Source organism: Canis lupus, chromosome 3, assembly GCF_011100685.1.
Source record: "Canis lupus familiaris isolate Mischka breed German Shepherd chromosome 3, alternate assembly UU_Cfam_GSD_1.0, whole genome shotgun sequence".
Classification (NCBI taxonomy): Eukaryota; Metazoa; Chordata; class Mammalia; order Carnivora; family Canidae; genus Canis; species Canis lupus.
Window position 1 is genome coordinate 61,825,209 of NC_049224.1, and position 21,792 is coordinate 61,847,000.

General features: G+C 39.7%; 2 protein-coding genes and 1 pseudogene across 13 annotated transcripts in view; 2 read left to right on the plus strand and 1 right to left on the minus strand.

Annotated features, from left to right (window-relative positions):
- GRK4 (G protein-coupled receptor kinase 4) overlaps positions 1–21,792 on the minus strand; it is a 96,913-nt gene that overhangs the window by 60,696 nt on the left and 14,425 nt on the right. For all 12 annotated transcript variants that reach the window (XM_038533190.1, XM_038533195.1, XM_038533194.1 and 9 more), the window contains 2 exons: positions 11,852–11,950; positions 1,632–1,744 (listed from right to left, as the gene is read on the minus strand). In XM_038533190.1, coding sequence (XP_038389118.1) covers positions 1,632–1,744; positions 11,852–11,950 — 212 coding nt within the window. The remainder of the gene's footprint in view (positions 1–1,631; positions 1,745–11,851; positions 11,951–21,792) is intronic.
- LOC106558632 (40S ribosomal protein S15a-like) lies at positions 19,108–19,549 on the plus strand. Its single transcript, XM_038533199.1, has one exon. It carries the CDS (start codon positions 19,117–19,119, stop codon positions 19,507–19,509), a length of 393 nt encoding a protein of 130 aa, XP_038389127.1. The 5' UTR covers positions 19,108–19,116; the 3' UTR covers positions 19,510–19,549.
- On the plus strand, positions 20,247–20,668 carry LOC100687921 (annotated as a pseudogene).

The window sequence follows — 21,792 nt, forward strand, 5'->3', positions numbered from 1 at the left end:
GATCCAAAGGGGCACCTGCACTCTAAGGTTTATAGAAGCAATGTCCACAATAGCCAAACTATGGAAAGAGCCAGATGTCCATCGACAGATGAATGGATAATGAAGATGCGGTATATATACAATGGAATATTACTCAGCCATCAAAAAGTATGAAGTCTTGCCATCTGCAATGACATGAATAGAATTAGAGGGTAATATGCTAAGCCAAATAAGTCAGAGAAAGACAATTATCATATGATCTCACTTACATGTGGAATTTAAGAAACAAACAGGATTATAGGGGAAGAGAGGAAAAAAATAAAACAAGATGAAATCAGAGAGGGAGACAAACCATAAGAGACTCTTAAATCACAGGAAACAAACTGAGGGTCCCCGAAAGGGAGGGGTGTAGGGGGATGGGGTAACTGGGTAATGTTTATTAAGGAGGGCATGTGATGTCATGAGCACTGGATATTATAAAAGACTGATGAATCACTGGCCTCTACTTCTGAATCCAATAATACATTATATGATAATTAAATTTAAGGGATCCTTGGGTGGTGCAGCGGTTTGGCGCCTGCCTTTGGCCCAGGGCGCCATCATGGAGCCTGCTTCTCCCTCTGCCTGTGTCTCAGCCTCTCTCTCTCTCTCTCTCTCTCTCTCATAAATAAATAAAAATTTTAAAAAATTAAATTTAAATAAAATTTAAAAATAAAAAAAGAAATTAGGCCAATTAATAACCTTATGATGGCCTCTACGAGCACCTGGGTGGCTCAGTAGGTTAAGTGTCTGCCTTCAGTTCAGGTCGTGATCTCAGGGTCCTGGGATTGGGCCCCACATCGGGCTCCCCACTCAGCAGGCAGTCTGCTTGTCCCTCTGCGTGCTCCCTCTCAGATATGCATTCTCTCTCTCTCAAATAAATAAGATCTTTAAAAAAAAAATGCCTATAACAAAAAAAATGCCTATAACAGCCTCTAAGTGTTCAAGTGAAAGAGAGATTCAATGGATGTTGCAAACTTCTATCTTGTCTTATTTTAAGAAATTGTCTTAAAAGACACCCCAACCTTCAGTAACCCCCACCCTGACCAGCCGGTAGCCGTCAACATTGAGGCAGGACCCTCCACTAGGAAAAAGATGATGCCTTGCTGAAAGGTCAGAGTACAATTAGCATTTTCCAGCAACAGAGTATTTTTTAACTAAGGTATGAACATTGCTTTTTTTAGATATAATGTTACTGTACAATTAATAGATTACAGTAGAGTGTAGAGATAACTTTTATATGCAGTGGGAAACAAAAAAATTCATGTGACTCGCCTCATTGAGATATTTGCTTCATTGCCATGGTCTGAAACTAGACCCACAATATCTCTGAGTGTGCCTGCATTGACCATATGTCAGAAGGAGGGTCATCTGCTTCTGGACTACAGCTGACCACAGGTAATTGAAACTATGGAAAGCAAAATCATGGATAAGGGGGAATATTATATAGGGATTTCCATACCAAGGAAACATGACACCAAGAAACTAGTTTATCCATTCTTACCATCATTGTCAGGGTCTACTTAACTTCAGAGACCCAAGTTTTTAGATCTAATCTGTTAATTTTCAAAAACACAAGATTGAGTAGTTCAACACTGAGATAAATTGCTTACCACTGCATCCAGGAATTCGATGCATCCCTTTAGATCATATTTTGTATCACAGAATTGCCTGAAGAGAAGTCTTCCTATGGGCTGCTTGTCACAAAGACTGCTATAATCCTTTTCTGGGTGAAGAGAGGGGATAGGAAATAAACAAATATAATCCTTACAATTCAGAAAGTGCTCTCTAGGGATCCCTGGGTGGTTCATCAGTTTAGCACCTGCCTTTGATCCAGAGTGTGATCCTGGAGTCCCAGGATCGAGTCTCACATCGGGCCCCCTGCATGGAGCCTGCTTCTCTCTCTGCCTGTGTCTCTGCCTCTCTCTCTGTGTGTGTCTCTCATGAATAAATAAATAAAATCTTAAAAAAAAAAGAAAGAAAGAAAGTGCTTTCTGAACTTTGCTGTTTTCACCTGATAAAATAAAAGTCAAAAATAGTATTTGGGTGTTTTTAAAAATACTTGTTTGTTTACTAATATAGACTGGGTTATCAGGAATTTTATTAATACCTGGACAGAGACAAAGACTGGAGAACTGATAAAGGTGTGTGAAGCATAACTGGAAATGTCCCTGCTCCCCTCCAAAAGGAATTATGCAGGGGAGCATTATTCCCCAGGGAACTGAGCAGTCAAGATCACAGCCAAGGGAGAGAGGGGCTCCATCCTTCTGCAGGATCTAGCCACCCAGTGTACTTGGCACAAACTGCACGTATATGAAATACATCCCAGGAATGTACACAAGTACATTTTTAAAAACATTTTTCCGTTTTGCTACCTTATTACACTTTTACAAGTTACAAACATTATATATGCTTAATTATTTTTAACTGCCATTGGTTTTATTTTTTTTTTCTTTTCAATGGGGTAATAGTTTATATACCTTAACCTTACCCCAAACACTGATACTGTTTTGAGAACATGGCACTAATATTTAGTCAAAGTGTCAAGAGGAATATAAAACAAAAATGTTATCTTCAAAATAGGTTAATTTAAACATCAGCAAGGAAATCAATTGCTCTTTTAGCAGTGGCTCTGAACCTGAAATGAACACTATAAATGAAGTACTCGTAAAGTGGCTCTAAAGCCAAAGAATTAAATAAAATTCATGAAAAGTAAGCAAGCCATAACAAATTCCTCAATTACAGGTTTTATTCATGCCAAGTAATTCTAAGAATCTAAACAATACTACTTAGGTCGCTGAATTTACAAATAGAAAGGTATAGGCAATGAGATAAATATTTTGGTGGAAAGGGAGGTGGGCAGGGCGTTGGGGTGACTGGGTGGCGGGCACTGAGGGGGTCACTTGACGGGATGAGCACTGGGTGATATGCTATATGCTGGCAAATTGAACTCCCATTAAAAATAATAATAATAGGGATCCCTGGGTGGCGCAGCGGTTTGGTGCCTGCCTTTGGCCCAGGGCGCGATCCTGGAGACCCGGGATCGAATCCCATGTCGGGCTCCCGGTGCATGGAGCCTGCTTCTCCCTCTGCCTGTGTCTCTGCCTCTCTCTCTGTGTGTGTGACTATCATAAATAAATAAAAATTAAAAAAATAATAATAATAAAAATATTTTGGTTGTCAATGCACAGTCGCTTGTTTTTAACAAAAAACAGAATGGCTAAAATTCTACTACCTATTTTGTCCAATTTTACTACCACATTTTATTTTAGGGATTCTATATTTAAAAAACAAAAAACAAAAGACACAGGCAGTCAAAAGGTGATGTTTTTCAAACGTTGAGAGTTTTTAACACTTTCCTCCCAAATTCAAGAGTTCAGAAATGTTCCTTATTTTCAGCTAAGATTTGCAAATGGAGCATACAGGTCTGCCTACTTTTTCTCCCAGATTCCCAAAGAAATCATAAAAAAATTAAAACAAAAACCAAAGCCACAACAAAAAGAATGAAACCCAACATGGAAAATGAATAAAGGGTATCCATAGGAGTCAGAAATTTGAGGATTACCTGGAAGAGAGAAAGCTGCTGGGTTGGATTATTAAAGAATCACTCAGCTTAAGCCCTAGAGACAAGCTGGACTTTTGTAAGGGAGCCCTGCCCACATGCCTAGAGCCCAGCATGGGAGCCCCACCTTCATATCTAGATCATGGGAGCCCCGGCACACATCTAGATCAGGGAACTCTGCCCACACACCTAGAACAGGGGAGCCCCGCCCACCTGCCTAGAGCCTTGCTGGAGTGGGTGGGTTACCCAGTCCTGATCAGAATGACTGGTCAAGGGGCCAAAGATTTAGAGCCCTACTAAGTGCTAAACATAATTTATGGCAGCTGACTCACATCCAGAGGCACCCCAGTGACATTCCCGACAGTAAGGAAAAACAAGGTAACCTCTGAGAAAGAACAAAAGGTTAGCTACAACATGCAATGCATCAGAGACACTGTATTAACAAAGCCAGAAACTAGTACACCAATGTTTTCAAAGTTCAGGGTTCAAGGAAGGTAGAAATACTCAATTCTGTAACTATCAAACAAGAAGTCAAAAAAGGGACATTTTCCAAAATTTAAGAACTCCGAAACTTTACTTTCCATTCACCCTATATAAAAAAAAGAATTACTTGAGGAGTTCTAATAATAAGATAGGAGAGAAATTAAAAAATGAAGAAACCAAAAAGGACAAACAGTACTTCTACAGAAGCAAAGAAATGTAGAAAAAGAAATATCAAGATATTAGAAATACTATCCTTGGCAAAATGTGATCAGTACAGAATATTTTCTTTTTTATGACTCCTACCACACTTAGTCATTTCCAGATTACATGGAATATAATTATAATATGTATTACTGTACCATATTTTAATTCTTCGTGTAGTCTATGGACCAAGAGATGTGGAACATAAGTGACTGACACTACACGCAGTTCATAGTGGCTGAAGAGGGGAATCAGGGAAGCAAAATGTAGAGGCAAATGAAGTTTAAAAAACTGGAAAGGAAAAAAAAAAGACTGGGATCATATTTTCCACCAGCCTTGATATCACACCAAGGAAGTTCTCTCTACCCTAGAAGGAAGAGAGAGAAACATAGTAATGAGTATTGAGCCACCTTTTACAGTGTATCCGGTACTATTTTGAGTCCTTTCTGTGCATTATTTCATTGACTCCTCACAATAATGAGTATACCATCTTAAGCAAAGCAGAGAGCTAGCTTTTGGGAACTGCTCAGTCCTGAGGCCACTAGGATCCTGGGGCAGCGGAGGTGAAGTGGAGGCAGTACAGGCTGGGGTAAGGGGACTAGCCAGCAGTGGAGCAGCTGGACCAGAACACAGGCAGCAGAGTGGGAAGGAAGAGGCCAATTCTCTGGTAACAAATGAATTTCAGAAGGCAACTTATTCAAATTTGGTCCAGTCTCCCTCCTCAGTGAGGACATTACAACAGGCACCACAAAAGCCCTATTCTCAAGGAACCCATTCTCTACTGAGGGGATGATGAGGAAGCTGATGTGGTCAAAAGGTAGTACCCCTCATGGAGATGAGAGCCTGTGAGTGGAATAGATGAGAGGAGCTGGGAGAAGGACAGTCCTGGACTCTGGGTGTATTGTGGGCAACAACATCTGTATGGTGGAGGCAGCACTGGGGAAACGGAAGGAGGGGCTGACTTGGTCCCATGAGCAGAAGAAGGGGCTGCAAAGCAGATGGCCAGAGTTACACCTGTGGGATGGGGAGCCCTTTGGGACACCCAGGGCTGCAGAAGTGCTCCACAGCCAGGGAGATCAGGGGAAGATGCCATGGCAGTGAGTCAGGAGGTAACAGCCTGACCAGGAAGAAAACATTGCACTCCGAGTTAATCTGGCTTATTTGGCAAAGCCAAATGTCTAAAGTTTAAATTTATTTGGGCTGTGTGTGTGGGTAGTTACAGGTATATTTCAGTTTGTTTTGCATTTTATGTTTATATCATCCCCAGATACTAAAAAATACTTGGTTATTAGAGATGGATTCCACTCAGGCTTTTCAGATTTTTTTCTTGGACTACTTTTAATTACATCCAGAACTCTTAATTAACTGCTAGATCTCAGCCCTTACTTGTAAAGGAAGCTATAAGTCTTAATTTAAGTGCAAGCAGGAAGAATTTAAGATTATTTGCACTTTTTAGGCCTATATCCTAAAGCTCGGATACTATGTAAATTTCCATCATAACTCTAATCTCCTGAGTAAATGATCACATGAGGTAAGGCACATTTTCGAAAGACCTTTAAAAACATAAACGTAAGGTAAGAGCCCCCTGGGTTTTTCCAGAAAGAAGCAGGGTGAAGTGAAAGAGCACGAGGAGGTCTGAGATGAGGTCAGGCCACTTGGCATGCACCTCACACTCCTCTGGAAAATGAGACCACTGCCCTCCACCCACAGCGCTTGAAGGGTCTCAGCACAGCATGTGACTGAGGGGCCAGATCAACAGGGGGAGTTTGATCCTGGGGACAGAGTAGTCTTACAGTGCGATGGGTAGACAACAGGGACATCCAGACTGGACAGCATTGATACAGGCACCTCATGGGAAAACCTCTAATTTTACCCAATCCAATTTTTTAATTTTTTAATTTTTTATTTTTTCAATCCAATTTTTTTTTAGATTGGCTCAGGTACAGTAGCAAAAATGATGTGTGGCTCAAAAAGACCTTAATTCTAAAATCTTCCACTTATATTTGGGTGGTGGGAACATAGGTGATGATTTATTCAGTAAAGTCCTTTTTCTTCTTTTTTTTTTTAAGATTTTTATTTATTTATTCATGAGAGACACAGAGACAGGTAGCTGACATAGGCAGAGGGAGAAGCAGGCTTCCTGCAGGGAGCCTGTTGCAGGACTCAATCCCAGGACCCTAGGATCACGACCTGAACTGAAGGCAGATGGTCAACCACTAGGCAACCCAGGCATCCCAGTTAAGTCCTTTTTCTATTTCTAAATATTTAATCACATATAGAATCTGCTCCATCTTACAGCAATTTAAAATTTTCACACTGATGATTGTGGGACCCAAGGAATTTAACAAAGATCCCCTAGCCACCAGAGAATATAAACCCTGCCTTTTGCCCGCCAAACCGTGCCAATTCTGACCAGAGTGATAGGCTAGTTCAAACAGTCACTATAGGGTAAATTGTAATTCAATTGGCCACCTGCGTGTGGACCAACAGGACTATGCAACTTTCTGTGTGTGTTATAATCTCATTGGCCACTGGCCCCTATAAAACTGCTACACCTCTTAACCTCCGGGTCCAAGTCCCTGCTGCCCTGTGTTGGGTACTTGGACCCAAGCTCGAGCTTGCAAATAAATCCTCGTGCGCTTGCATCGGTGTTGGCTCCTTGGTGGTTTCTCGGATACATGATCATAACAGAATATTAGAGAAATGACAGCAACATCACAGAACCCATAGGAAGTAATATAATCAGGGAATTTATTTATTTATTTTTAAAAGATTTTAGAGATTTGAGAGCGACAGCATGAGCTGGGGGGAGGGGTAGAGGGATATGGAAAAGCAGACTCTGCTGAGCAGGGAGCTAATCCAGGAATTTAAAAAAAAAATGTTTCTTGGGACACCTGGGTGGCTCAGCAGTTGACCATCTGCCTTCAGCTCAAGTGTGATCCCAGGTCTGGGGATTGAGTCCCACATTGGGCTCCCTGTGAGGAGCCTGCTCCTCCTTCTGCCTATGTCTCTGCCTCTCTCTGTGTGTCTTTCATGAATAAATAAATAATATTTTTTAAAATGTTTCTCTAAATCAATCTTTAAAAATCTAGCATTTATATAGTCACAAAAAACCATATCTGGTTCACAATTCTATTAATGGTTTCACTTTTCCATGCATTAGATTTTATATATTACTAAAATTCAATACTATAAATCACAGAAATGTGCCACAAAATATGATGTCTCAGAAGCAGTAGACAGCCTCCTCTGTCTTTCCATCAGAGGTCCTGGTCCTGCAGGATACAGAAGACCCAGTCTCTTCTTTTGATCCCTCAGAGACTACAAAGTGAACCATCTATTATCCCAGCCATGAATGAGCAGAAATGGGAAGAGAGAGAGAGAGGCCATGCCCCACATGGAACTCAGGACACAGGAAGGGAGAACCACACAGAAGCCTTCTGGAGCTAGAGCCCTCAGGGCACCAGAGCCCAGGTCCACTCCTAAGAGGCACTCTCCTGATGGGCAGTGTTGGAAAGGGAACCAGCTAATCAAGAGACTGGTGTTTCTAAGTGCACCAAATTCTGAGACTAGGATGAGCATGAGCCACTTATCAGAAGCTCTCTTTCTTATTTTCAAAGTGATTTTATAGCTTATGGATTCTCTAGCATCCATAAATTTAGAACCACCAAAGGATAAAAATTAGAAAAACCCAAAATATGCTTACTATCACACTAAATCAAATGCATATGTAAACTAATCAAATAAAGAGCTACATACAAAGTAGGGGGTATCTCAGTAGAAACATTCTTTTCAGTGATAAAGTCAGCTTGTACATCTGCCCTGAAGCAACTCCAGCTAAGGAGTTGCCCAGCCAACTCCAACTAAGGTCACCAATTCATTCATTCCTTTATTCAATCGCTTAATAAAACTGTGGCTGAGCATTGTTCTAGAGATGGAAACAAAGACTTTGACTTTAGGGATGAATCCAATGGCTGCTCAACTTCTCTGCAACAGCCTCTATGACTCCTGCCTGGAGCCATCTTGGTCTCCTGTTCTCTTGACCTCTCCACTCCCTATACTGCACACAGACCCATCTGACTAGTCCCCCTCAGTCTGCTTCACCTGAGCCATACCAGGATGTGAGAGTGCTTCTTCTCATCCTTCTGTCTCTAGGGAGAATTTACATTCCCAGTCATGTGACTCTGAAATATCAGGGAGACACAGATATCTCCTAGATTCACTCCTACAGCCCAGCCTCTTTTGATATCTAAACATGAATATACAGCTTCCATCCAAAACAGCTCCTCATACTGTGAACCTGATCTCAGTGGGTAGATCAGACCTGGAAGTCATCCTTAGTACCTCCACCCTTCCTACTTCCTCACATAAGTCAATCAGATTCTACATCTTAAGGATTTCTCATAGTCATTCAGTTTCATGGCCTCTGGCGAAGGCTGGGCTTTATCATCTCTTGCTCGCACAATGGCAAAAGTTTTTCATTCAGCTTTCCTGCCCCCTCTCACCACTCTAAATCACAGTCCTCACACTGAAGTCCAAGGTGCCCTTCAAAAACTGCATCCACTTATGTTATCCCTCCACTGAAAATCTGACAGCGCTGGCTTTCTAATATAAATGCTCTCACTGGCCCATGAGCCCAGCCCCCTCCTTTCCTCTCATCCAGTGCCACTCTTCTTCATCTACACTCCAGGAAGACTACCCTTTCTCAAGTCCATGGAAATTGCCATGCTCTGCCCTACCTTGGGGCCCTTGTACTTACCCAGCAGTCTGTCTCTTTTCCTTCAAAGGGCTTACTGCTGTAATTACGTTTACTTCTACAATTCTTTATTTTATAACCATCTCTGCCAAGAGGGCAGAGGTCACATCTGTTGCTTAGTCACTGTATTGGTAGTGCCATACCCCGTGCTGGGTACATGAAAGCAAATAAATGATGACATTTCAAAGTTAACTGAAGGTGTTGTACACTTTAAACTTATACAATGTTATATGTAAATGATATCTCAATAAAAATAAATTAATTTTAAAAAAAGCATGAACTGGGGGGAAAAGTTAACTAATGGGACATTTAATGTAATTCACTTTATTCTGTGCACTAAAACCTACCCCCAAAGAAACAGAAGCATACTGAGGTAATTAATATGCAAAGACATGAAAATGTTTCTTTTTTTTTGAAAATGTTTCTATAACCCTATGAATATATTAAATAGCATAAATAGTCCCCAAGTAAAGTTTATAATATCTTAATTACAATGTAAATGTCAAATAATGGAATCAACCTCCATACTAATCACTTGGTGCTATATGCAGAAAAAAATCACTATTAACACTATGGATCAAATATCAGTTGGCCCAAAGAAGCATGGCCAATAATCACATAAATAGATGCTCAACATTAGTCATTAGTGAAATGTAAATCACACTCATGAAGGTGGCTATAATGAAAATAAGTGTTGGCAAGGATGTAGAGAAACTGGAACTCTCATATATTGCTGGTGGGGATGTAAGATATGCAGCTACTTTGAAATACAGTTTGCCAGTTCCTCAAAAGGTTAAGCCTAGAGTTACCATCTGTAACAGGTTGAATAATGGCCCTCCTAAGGCATCAGGTCCTAATCCCTATAAATACAATCTTATTTGAAAAAAGGGCCTTTGCAAATATGATTAAGTCAAGGATCTTGAGATGGAAGACTGTCCTGGATTATCTGGGTGGGCCTAAATACAAACATGTGTATCCTCACAAGTGTCTAGAAATAAACCATCACCTTCAGTCAGTTGATTTTTTATAAAGGCACTAAGACAATTCAATGGTGAAAAAATAGTCTGAAATATTCAGGAATAAATGGATATCCAATGCAAGGAATGAAACTGGATCCCTACATCACACCATACCCAAAAATTAACTACAACTGGATCAAATACCTAAATGTAAGAGCTAAAACTATAAAACTCTTAGCAGAAAACATAGGTGTAAATCTTTGTGACTTTCGATTAAGCAGTGGTTTCTTAGATATGACACCAAAAGCACAGCCACAAAAGAAAAAAATAGATCAATTGGACTTCATCAAAATAAAACTTGTGTTCTTCAAAGAACATCACCAAGAAAGTAAAGGAAAACACAGAATGGGAGAAGATATTTGGAAATCAAATATCTAATAAGAGTCTAGTAACTAAAATATATAGAGAACACTTACATTTCAACAATGAAAATGCAATCCAATTGAAAAATGGACAAAGGGGATACCTGGGTGGATCAATTAAGTGTCTGACTCTTGGTCTCAGGGTCATGAGTTCAAGCCCCACATTGGGCTCCACACTGGGCACAAAGCCTACTTTTAAAAAAATGGCAAAGGATTTGAATAGATATTTCTCCAAAGAAGATACACAAATGGCTAATAAGCACATAGAAAAATGTTCAACATCATTAATCATGGGAAATACAAATCAAAACACAATGAGATAGGGGCACCTGTCTGACTCAGTCAGAGAAGCATGTGACTCTTGATCTCAAGGTTGTGAGTTGGAGCCCCACGTAGGGTGTAGAGATTTCTTAATAAATAAAAACCCACAATGAGATACCCTTTCACACCCACTCAGATGGCTGTACTAAAAACAAAATGGAAAATAAAAAGTGTCAGAGAGGACATGAAGAAACTGGAATCATATATTGCTGGTGGGAACATAAAATGGTGTAGCCACACTGGAAAACACTCTGGTAGTGCCTTACAAAATTAAATATAGAATTACCATATTATCCAGCAATTCCAGTGGAGCATATATACAGAAAAGAATTGAAAACAGGGACTCAAACATTTATACACCAATGCTCCTAACAGCATTATTCACAATAGCCAAGTGGAGAAACAACCCAAATGTCCATCAACAGATGAATGGATACACAAAATGTAGTACATACATACAAAATCTAAATTAATGCCACTGCACTTTGTATCTAAAAATGATTAAAACGAGGGGCCCCTAGGCAGCACAGTCAGTTAAGCATTGGACTCTTGGTTTCAGCTCAGGTCATGATCTCAGGGCCATGAGACTGAGCCCCATGTCTGGCTCCATGCTCAGCACAGAGTCTGCTTGTCTTCCTCTCCTTTTGTCCCTCACTGCCATGTGTGCATGCTCCCGCTCTCTCGCTTTCTCTCTAATAAATCTTTTCAAAAAATGTTTAAAATGGCAATTTTTATGTGTGCTCTACCACAAACACAAGGAAAATGCTTGTATATGAATGTTTCTAGCAGCATTATTCATAATAGACAAAAGGAAATAACTCATCTATCAACCAATGATTGGTAAATAAATATATATATCCATATCCATATGGATATATCCATATGATGAAGTGTTATTTGCCAAGAAAAAGGAATTAAGTACTTATTCATGCTACAGCATGGGTGAACCTTGAAAATACCATGTCCACTTCTAGAGAGATGATTAGTTGGGTCACAGGGAGAGAAACTTTTACTTTATTACTCTTCTGTTCCATATAGAACAATGAGTATGTATAACTCTGTAAAAGAATAACATCTAACAAATGTTATGATGCCAGACATGATCTTCAGGCTGGCACTGCTTACTCACCAATAGAATGTCTAAGCTCTCTGCACTGGCTGACAGGAGGCAGCTTCAGCATTTCCCTCCATCTTTTACTACGGCCACTTTTTTTGCCATATCCTCCTCCTAAATTTGGGGGGAAAATTATTTTTTTAATGATCAGAAATATCCAACTACAACATCTATTTCCACTAATATATTCTATTTGAGTAGTTTGGTACCTATGGTGAGTGAAAATACAAGCTTATAATAATTTGTCTTATCTAGAAGTCAGCTTAACTAAGTGTAAAAATCCCAAGGGATGCAATCAGTCACTGGCTTTATTATTTAGTAATGTAACCTGATCTTCTGTAAGTAACTCCGTTGAGCTCAAACTTCCAAATTTGTAAACTCGACCTAACATGACATATCATACATGGCTGTATACCTACTACAGAGCAATACCTGCAAAGAACAGGAAATACAATGGTAAAAAAAGACAACATCCCTCCCCTCAATTCTAGTGAAGGAGAAAGATTTTTTTTAAGCAGTTAATGACAAGTGATAAAAAAAAATTAGCCAAGCCTACAGTGCTAAATGGCATGAAACAAAAACAAACAAGGCCAAGATGCAGGGTGCTATTAGGGCTAAGGTGAGATCAGAAAAGGCCTCTCAAGAGAGTCATGCTTAGGCAGAGATCTGAAGGGGGTGAAGGAATGAACCATGTGAAGATCTGGAAGTGAGACAAGAATGGTGGAAAAAGCTAGTAGACAATATTTTAGCAGATGGTGGCTACACTTGCAGGAAGCATGGCATAAAGTATGATCTTGAATCATTATGTCATACACCTGAAACTAATGTAACATTGTGCGTCAACTATACTCAAATAAAATTTTTAATAAAGTAAAATAAAATTTTAAAAAGATCTTTTTAAATAAGCCCCTTCAAACAAAACTCAGAGAAATTAGAGCCTTTCATTTTAAGCATTCTGAGGAACTGAAATTTTATTAAATTTTATCCAAGAGAAAACATCACATTTTTGGCCAGCGACTAAAGGACTCCAGGGCTATTGGAAAGAATAGGGAAATGAGAAGGAAAGCCATGTTCCGGGAAATGATGAGCTCTGCCCTGAGCACAGTGAGTGGATGGCTGTGAGGGAAAGCTATCTGGAGGATGGCTGGACTGGTGTTGTTTAGGAGAGAAGGCCTGGATAGAGGTATGGATTTGATAGCAGTCTGCCAAACAGATAATGGTCGGAGATGCAAGAGCTCCTTCCATGGGCTTCTTTTTGCTCCTCTACCCACTCCCTCCATTTCAACTGGGATCACAACTCTAGACTTATAACCAATACACTGAAGCCCCAGAGTACCTCAAAGTCAACATGTTGAAATCACACTCAATTGTCTTTCCCTCAAATGCAATCCTCTTTCCACACTATGCCTTCGGTTAACTATCTACCATCTGCTAGACGAATGGAGCTGGAAACTGGAGCACTATATAATTCTATCCCTGAAGTGCCTCATCCATTTATTCCAAAAGCATTTGCAGCCCAAGTCCTGTATGCTGGGCACTGTCTGGGCACCAGGCTGGTCAGGTGGCCAGCCATGCCTGCAAAGGTGTTCCTGTCCCCTATTGTCCTTGCCCATGCTATTACCAAGGTCATTGGCCTTCCTCCACACCACCTTCTACCATTACCTTCCTAAAATGCAATTATCAGCTCACTTCTGAGCTTAGGGCTGAAGGGAGAATAAAGCACAGCACTGCCTATCATCACTCCACAGGCACAGCATGTCCAAACCACACTGTCTAGAAAGGCCCCAAAGAAGCCAGAGCAGGTTCCAGAAACCACCAATGCCTAGACTGTCACTCTGGCCTTATTTATGTAGGTAAATCTCTACTCAGTTTAAGCAGAAACCCCCTCTCCTTCCCCAGAGCCTGGCCCTCCTTTCCTAGGAATTGTAGGCACTCCAACTCCTTCCTCTTCATGCCCTTTGCATCTTGAAAACATCTTCATTAAATCTCAGCAAGGGCAGGTTCTAGGTTCAGGGCCTTATTCCCAGTCTATCTCCAGCATTTGAAACCTGACTGAAGGGATAAGTAAATGGGCTCCAGGCACACTGCACACAGCAGACACTAAAGGAATGTTTTCTAACTTTGAGGAGACCAAGGAACTGCAGATGCTGACTCCAGCACATGAGTCAGAGGTAGAATGAAATTGCCAAGGGCTAGGAGGAGGAGGAGAGGGAATAAGAATTAGATTTATTGAGTATTTATTATGTGCCAGACACCTGTCTAGAAGCTTCATATATATTGACTCATCAAATCATCCCTCATCCTATGATGAAAATGCTACCATTCTTCCCTTTTCTCAGATAAGGGACCAAAAGCAAAGAGGTCAAATCTCTCATCCAACATCACACAACTAGTGAGATGTGTGGGTCTGCTCCAGAAATCCTACTTACCCATTACTGTTATTAAGCAAAATGGTGTAATCAAAGCCTTTTTGAAAAGTATACAAACATTTAAAATAAATTATTTGCCATAAACACGTTCGAAATTAAGGGATGTTATAAAATGAAAATATTAAACCAAAGCTTCTCAAATGTCAGAAATGGTTATAGTGACGGCCCTAATAACAAGTAGCCCTTATTAGCACAGTCTATAAGCTAGATGCTGTGCCAGAAGATCCACAAGTCTACTCTAATTAGATCCTCTTGTCAATCCTATGAGGTGAGCACTGCCACTATGCTCTTGTTACAATCCTAATGTTACAGGTGACAAAACTAAGACACATATGTCCAATAATGTGCTGAAAGTATTATAAGTGGTAAATGGAGAAGCTGGGATTTGAGCCCACGTAATCACACTGGCCAAACAGGGACACCACCTTTATCATAACAGCAACTTTTCTATCAATAAACAGGACCACTGAAGTAAATGCATAATGTGAGAAAGAACTGGGCTCTGGTCTACAAATCTGCTGGATATTAAGAGGTTTCAGGTTTGATTTTATACTATAAATACCACAATAATTTTTATAACATATTCTGGGATATTATACACCATCCTTAGTCTGAGACCCACCAGAACAAACAATCACAATCATAAATTTAGTGTTTGTAAATGTGTGTGTGTGTGTGTGTGTGTGTGTGTGTAGCCTTGAACAATATATTGTTTTAGAAAAAGATTCTTATCCTGGCATTCACAGGCAGATATAAGGGTGTCCCAGGATTTGGACAGAAAAAAAAAATCACCTTTAGCTTCATTAACTTCTAACCAAACTTCATCATTTCTTTCAGCCATAAATGTGGGCAAGAATATAATATTAGTAGTGGCTGTGACTTCATGACTTCATCATCAAGAAAATTCAGATTTTCCTATCACATTATAGTTGTTACATTTACACTCACACTACTTAAAAATTATAATAGAGGTGCCAGACCAGGTGCCAGATTGTCTCCAAGTGCTTAGGTGATGGAGCCACACAACCCCTAGGCAGCTTTGTGCCTGATGGTTAATTGATCAGACTCCAAATGGCCAGGTCCTATGTTCTCACATGGATGGTCCAGCTATGCATTTTACTCTGTGACTCCCTAAAACTGTGTTGATGGACAGACACTTGGAAGCAGGCAAGTCAAAGGCCATCCCACAGTTTAAAAGCCCCATTCAAACTAGCAATGATGGCCTTCACTCTGATGGATCTTTAAAGGATGAGATTTTAACCTGCCTATGTATTGCCTTGTTACTTAATGCTCTGATAACAAAGCACTTTTATAACACAAATCTGTTTCAAAATGTTACAATTATTTCAATAGAATTGATTTCTTTTATAATCATATGTATTTTATTTAGATTAAGAACTTCTCCTCTAGAAGTTGTTAACAGGAATAGTGTGCTACTTCATACATAATTCTACAATTTGATTTTTTCCACACAGCTCAGTCCACTTTGACATAGACTGTTTATTGTGTCCTAGCCAGGCTCTTTTCTGCTCCCTACCCTCTGCAGTCTCATGTTTCATGACCCAAAAAGTTCTTCCTCAGCAAAGCTAGATCCCTCATCTCCTCAGGTCTTTGCTCCTGTCCACCCAATCTAAGCTTTCATGTCCTACTCCCATGCCTAACCCTTAGCACCCCCCTTCACTGCTTTATTATCTCTTCTCAGCCCTTATCAGTCTACCATACAATCTACTTCATGTATCCCATTGAGGATCTGTCTCCCCACGAGATTAGAAACTCCTTAAAAAAAGGAGTTTATCTGTATTATTCACAGCCATAACCCCAATAGCTAGATGAGTGGCTTGCATAAAATAGGCATTCAATAACTATTTTGTGAGTAAGTGAATGAATTTGCTTTAACTCCTGTATAGTAACCTACTATATAAATATTCTATTTATCTACTTCCTATTTATGGTTATTTAATGTTTCTGATTTACAGTATTACAAATAATATTATAGCAAACATTCTTACAAATGTCTCCTTTACCATCATTTCTGCAGAGTATAGGCCTAGAAGAAGAGTTCTTAACCTGGGTGTGTGATTTTTTTCAACATCAATGGATACTGTTCAATTGTTCTCCAAAATGGTTGTAATTTACCACAATTACTTAAAATACAGCTTACATACTAGGTGTAATACCCTTGACAGGAGCCATTCATGTAACATAAGTTTGTAGAATTGAAAAGAAGACACCTCCTCCCTTAGTTTGGAACAACTTTAGTTAGTCAGAAGAAGAGCTCCACGAAGAGCATAGGCTGAGACTAAGCAAAATGAACTTAGTTCACTTGCCTCTTAAAGTCAGCTACAACCACAGGGCTCCAGACAGTCTTCCACCTTCTCAAATTCTTACCATCCCCACAAAGTTGCAGACACAGATGTGATGGTGAGAATCAGGCCATTAGGAAGTTAGCATTTATGTTCAGCAGGGAGCCCCTCAAAGGTACACTGTGGTCACTGAATTCAGCAGGAAGCCATTTGCTAAAGCTGGCAGAGCCACTGTCAGCCTGGGTCCTACATGACAGAACAACAGCACTGCTGCCAAGCTGGACCTGGACTCTTGCAGGACTCTTGCAGGACTCTTGCAGGACTCTTGCAGGACAGGAAGAACTATTGGGTTGGAGATGACATTTGGGGTCTATATGTTACATCAATTGAGGCTGCCCTAAATAATAAGCTGTGCTTTGATGAACAGGATAGCTCCACTACAGGATTTGTAATATTGTAAGATAAAAATGAATATGGCTTGATTTATCTGAAAATAAAAATTTTGATTAACATACCCAAAACTGACTTATAAATAATAGCAACATCATTTAATCAACTCAAAGACATCTAAGAACCAGTAAGAAAAAGAACTTCTGTCAACCACAGAAGGGGCCATATTGTATTTACTCATAAAAGAACTTCTTAGGCACTGATGTCTTTTCCTATTCATGTACAATTCTTATTCCTTGGTTTTAATTTCCTATACCACAACAAATTAGAAACAAATATACTAAAGAAAAGAAATATGTGTAATAGGTAATTTATAGACAGATTGATGTGACAGCAAATTGAAAGAATAGTCACAAAACACAATAAAAAGGACGGGTGCCTAGGTGGCTCAGTCAGTTAAACATCCGACTCTTGATTTTGGCTCAATTCATGATCTCAGGGTCATGAGACTGAGCTCCACACTCAGTAAGGAGTCTGCTTGGGATTCTCTCTGTCCCTCTCCCTCTACTCCTTCCCCTGCTCATGCTCTCTGTCTCTCTTTAAAATAAAAAAAAAAAACTATTTAAAAAAAACACAATAAAAAGGAAATATAATCATTCAAAGCATGGCATCAAGGCCACTTGGCATAGGGATAAAGAGGCAAATACTATAGACCCTGAGAATAGCTTTAAACATATGGAAGATCACAATATGGCCCTAAGTTATCCAAGATAAATTAATCCAGGCTCTATTTAATAAAGGCAGAAAGGGTACAGTGTAGAAATGACAATTTTAAAGTGTCAATGTTCAAGGAAGTAAATCCCAAATACTCAGACACCTCAGAGACTAGAATAATATATTCCCTGGTTTCAGAAAGCAAAGGCTTCTATGTATTTTGTGAAATAAACATTTTTCACTGAACCAAAAGAAAAAAACAAAAAGTTGAATATTCTTATGTTCTTTGAGAATAATGGATAATTAAGGTGCAGCTCTGCACAGAATCTGTGGACTAGAATCCCACATGGCTGAGCTCCATGTCATGCAGAATAGAAACTTTACCAAATGACATTCAACCATTTTAAAGATTTTTCTCATTTATTTTAGAACAAGAAAGAGAGAGAGGATATGTTTGAGCAGGAGAAGGGCAGGTAGAGAGAATCCCATGGAGACTCCCTGCTGAGTGGAGAGACCAACATGGGACTCTATCTCACAACCTGACCTGAGCTGAAACCAAGAGTCAGACGCTTAGCCAACTGAGCTGTCCAGGTGCCCCTCAACCTTTTTAATACATAAATTAAGTATAAAATGAGTTGGTTTGGATTCAGTGGGAAAGAACTGAAGCTTAAGAGGCTTGGTGCATTCCAAAGGCACAGCATGGCATTTCTAGTTATTTGCATAATTATTAAATCTCCAAACCATCTCCACTTTCCTGCACAGCAAGGTAAAAGAATGTCCTTAAATGCTTTTCAATAATGTGACAAAAATTCATTTTCTTTATTACCTAACCAGATGTGTACGTTTTATGCTAAGCAGGTTTTCCTCAAGTTCTATTTTGTCAGCCACATGTTGAGCAAAAGGTTTTAGCAGACAGAAACAGCTCAAAACAGATGAAAAAGAATCTAAAAATATGTACATGACGTAATGAGCACTGGGTATTATATAACACTGATGAATCACTAACCTCTGTCTCTGAACCAATAATACATAATATGTTAATTAATTACATTTAAATTTAAAAATAAAATAAAATAAAAATATGCACCAATTCCCTCAAGATATCACTAGCACACTAGGTGGAGAAGACAGGAAGGGAGTCTCCCACAATAGCCTAATGAGAGAGGAAATGGCAAGAAACACACACTCAAAAAAAATCAAACAGAAATAGTACTTTTACCATGTTTAGCTAGGCAGATTTGGACTTCTTAGTTTCATTCCATACCTCTACAAGTAAGTCAAAATAAACATCAGATTAGCTGATTATTGAGTCCAAATATTCAAAAAAATTTTAAATTTAGTTTATCATCAACTAGCTAACTACGGGAAGCCTCAATCTATGAGACAAACCAGGAGCCAAGAAGTATCCACGTGGCTCTTTCCACCATCTCTCGGAGCCGCCACAATGGTGCACATGAATGTCCTGGCAGATGCTCTTAAGAGCATCAACAATGCTGAAAAGAGAGGCAAACGCCATGTTCTTATCAGGCCATGCTCCAAAGTCATCGTCCGATTTCTCACTATGAGGATGAATCATGGTTACATTGGCGAATCTGAAATCATCAATGATCACAGAGCTGGGAAAATTGTTGTGAACCTCACAGGCAGGTTAAACAAATGTGGAGTGATCAGCCCCAGATTTGATGTACAACTGAAAGACCCAGAAAAATGGCAGAATAACCTGCTCCCATCCCACCAGTTTGGTTTCATTATACTGACAACCTCAGCTGGCATCATGGACCACAAAGAAGCAAGACAAAAACACACAGGAGGGAAAATCCTGGGATTCTTTTTCTAGGGATGTAATTCATATGTGCAAATAAAATGCCTCAATGGACCAAAAAAAAAGTATCAAAGTGAAGAGGTTTTGGAGATTTCTTCCCACTCAATATAGGGCTTTAGGAGAAATGAATACAGCAACTGACTTTTAGGACTTTCCATAAATTCTAGATCGATTCCAGCTATAAACACGAAGAAAAATATTCTATCATCAAGAGAGAACTAATCATGACACCAAAGGCACAGGCAAGGCAAGAAAAGAAACAGAAAAATTGAACTTCATGGAAGTTTCCAATATTGTGCATCAAAAGATCGTTTCAACAGGGGGAAAAGGCAACCCACAGAATGAGTTGCCTATTCTTCGATTTGCAAATGATAAATCTATTAAGGGATTACTATCCAGAATAAATGGAGAATTCCTAAAATTCAACAACAAAAAAACCAAACAATGTAATTCAAAAATGGGTAGAGGACTTGAACAGACATTTTTTCCAAAGAAGGTATATACAGATGGCCAGTATGCACCTGAAAAGAAGCTTAGCATCACTCATCATTCAGGAAAGGCAAATTAAAACAATGAGATACCACCTCATACCCATAAAGATGGCTACTATCCAAAAACAGAAAATTCTAAGTGTTGGTGAGGATGTGGTGAAAAAGGAACCCTCATGCACTGTTGGTGGGAATGCAAACTGGGACAGCCACTCTGGGAAACAGTATGGAGGTTCCTCAAAAAACTAAAAATGGAATTACCATATGATCCAGCAATTATATACAAAATCCAAAAGAAGTGAGAGCAAGGTCTCGGCAGTGAAGCAAATGGGCAACAGCCTCATCAAGGTGAACGGGCAGCCCCTAGAGAAGCCAGCCCCATGCTCTGCAGTACAAGCCACTGGAACCTATTCCACTTCCAGGCAAGGAGTGATTTGCTGGGGGTGGACAGGCCAGTTCGAGGGAAGGGTGGTGATCACATGGCCCAGACTGATGCAATCTACAAGTCCATCTCCAAAGCCCTGGTGGCCAATTATCAGAAATATGTAGAAGTGGCTTCCAAGCAGATCAAAGACCTCCTCGTCCCAAATGACCAGACCCCATGGGTAGCTGATCCCCAGAACAGTGAATCCAAAAAGTTTGGCAGTCTTGGTGTCTGTGCTTGCTACCAGAAATCCTACCAATAAGCCCACCATGAAGACCAGGATTCACCTTTGAAATAAATAATGGTCATGGGATTTGAGGTTTTTTAAAAAAGGGGATAGAAATCCTGACACATGCTTCAACATGGATAAATCTTAAAGGCATTATGCTAAGTGAAATAAGCCAGTCATTGAAAAGTCAAATACTGTAAGATTCCATTTATATGAGGTATTAGTAGCCAAATCACAGCAGGATGGAGGTTGCCAGGGACTAGAGAGAGGGGAGAATGGGGAGTTATTACTAGTGGGAACAGAGTTTCAGTTGAGAAAGATGAAAAGAGTTCTGGAGGTGAATGGTGGTGATGTTTGCACAATAGTTAAGATGTACTTAATACCACTGAACTGTGCACTTAACTATATTTTACAACAAAAAAATTTTTGAAAAAAAACTTATTCAAACAACATAAAATCATTTGTTGTTTAAGTGCTAAAAAGGTATCACCCAAATTGCCCACTTTTTATTCATCCAGAAATGAAAACAGATATGCAAACACAAATCCTTTTTAATTAATTAATAATTAATTAATTAAGAGAGCTTTAGCAGAGGGGAGGGGGAGAGGGAGAGGAAGAGAAAGAGAATTTCAAGCAGACTCTCTGATAAGCATAGCCTGATGCAGGGCTCAGTCCCACAACCTTGAGATCATGATCTGAACCAAAATCAAGAGTCTGATGCCCATCTGACTGAGTCACCCAGGTGCCCTGCAGGCATAACAGTTTTGATTAGGGTATTATTCAATGTAACCACTAATCCTGCAGAAAATTCTCTCAGCACATAGCAGTCTTTACCCAAAATTATTACACTGGAGCAGTATATCTAAGTCCCAGCTTACTCCATTAGTAGATTCAAAGGCTGTTTTTCTTCTTCACTGCAGCTAATGTCAGCAGTTACCTAATACGATCAAAGCAAAAGAGTCAGGGGAAAAACGCTGGTGGGCCTCCCAGTTCTTTCTCATCCCATGATAAAATCACAGGGTTGTTTTGTATTTCACCAAACAGAAAAATAAGGTCTATTTTATTTTTTTAAAGATTTGTTTATTTATTGATTCATGAGAGACTCAGAGACAGAGGCAGAGACATATGCAGAGGGAGAAGGAGACTCCCTCCAGGGA

Coding starts and splice junctions, on each gene's coding strand:
- LOC106558632 (XM_038533199.1), top strand. CDS start 19,117: ATGGTGCACATGAATGTCCTGGCAGATGCTCTTAAGAGCATCAACAAT.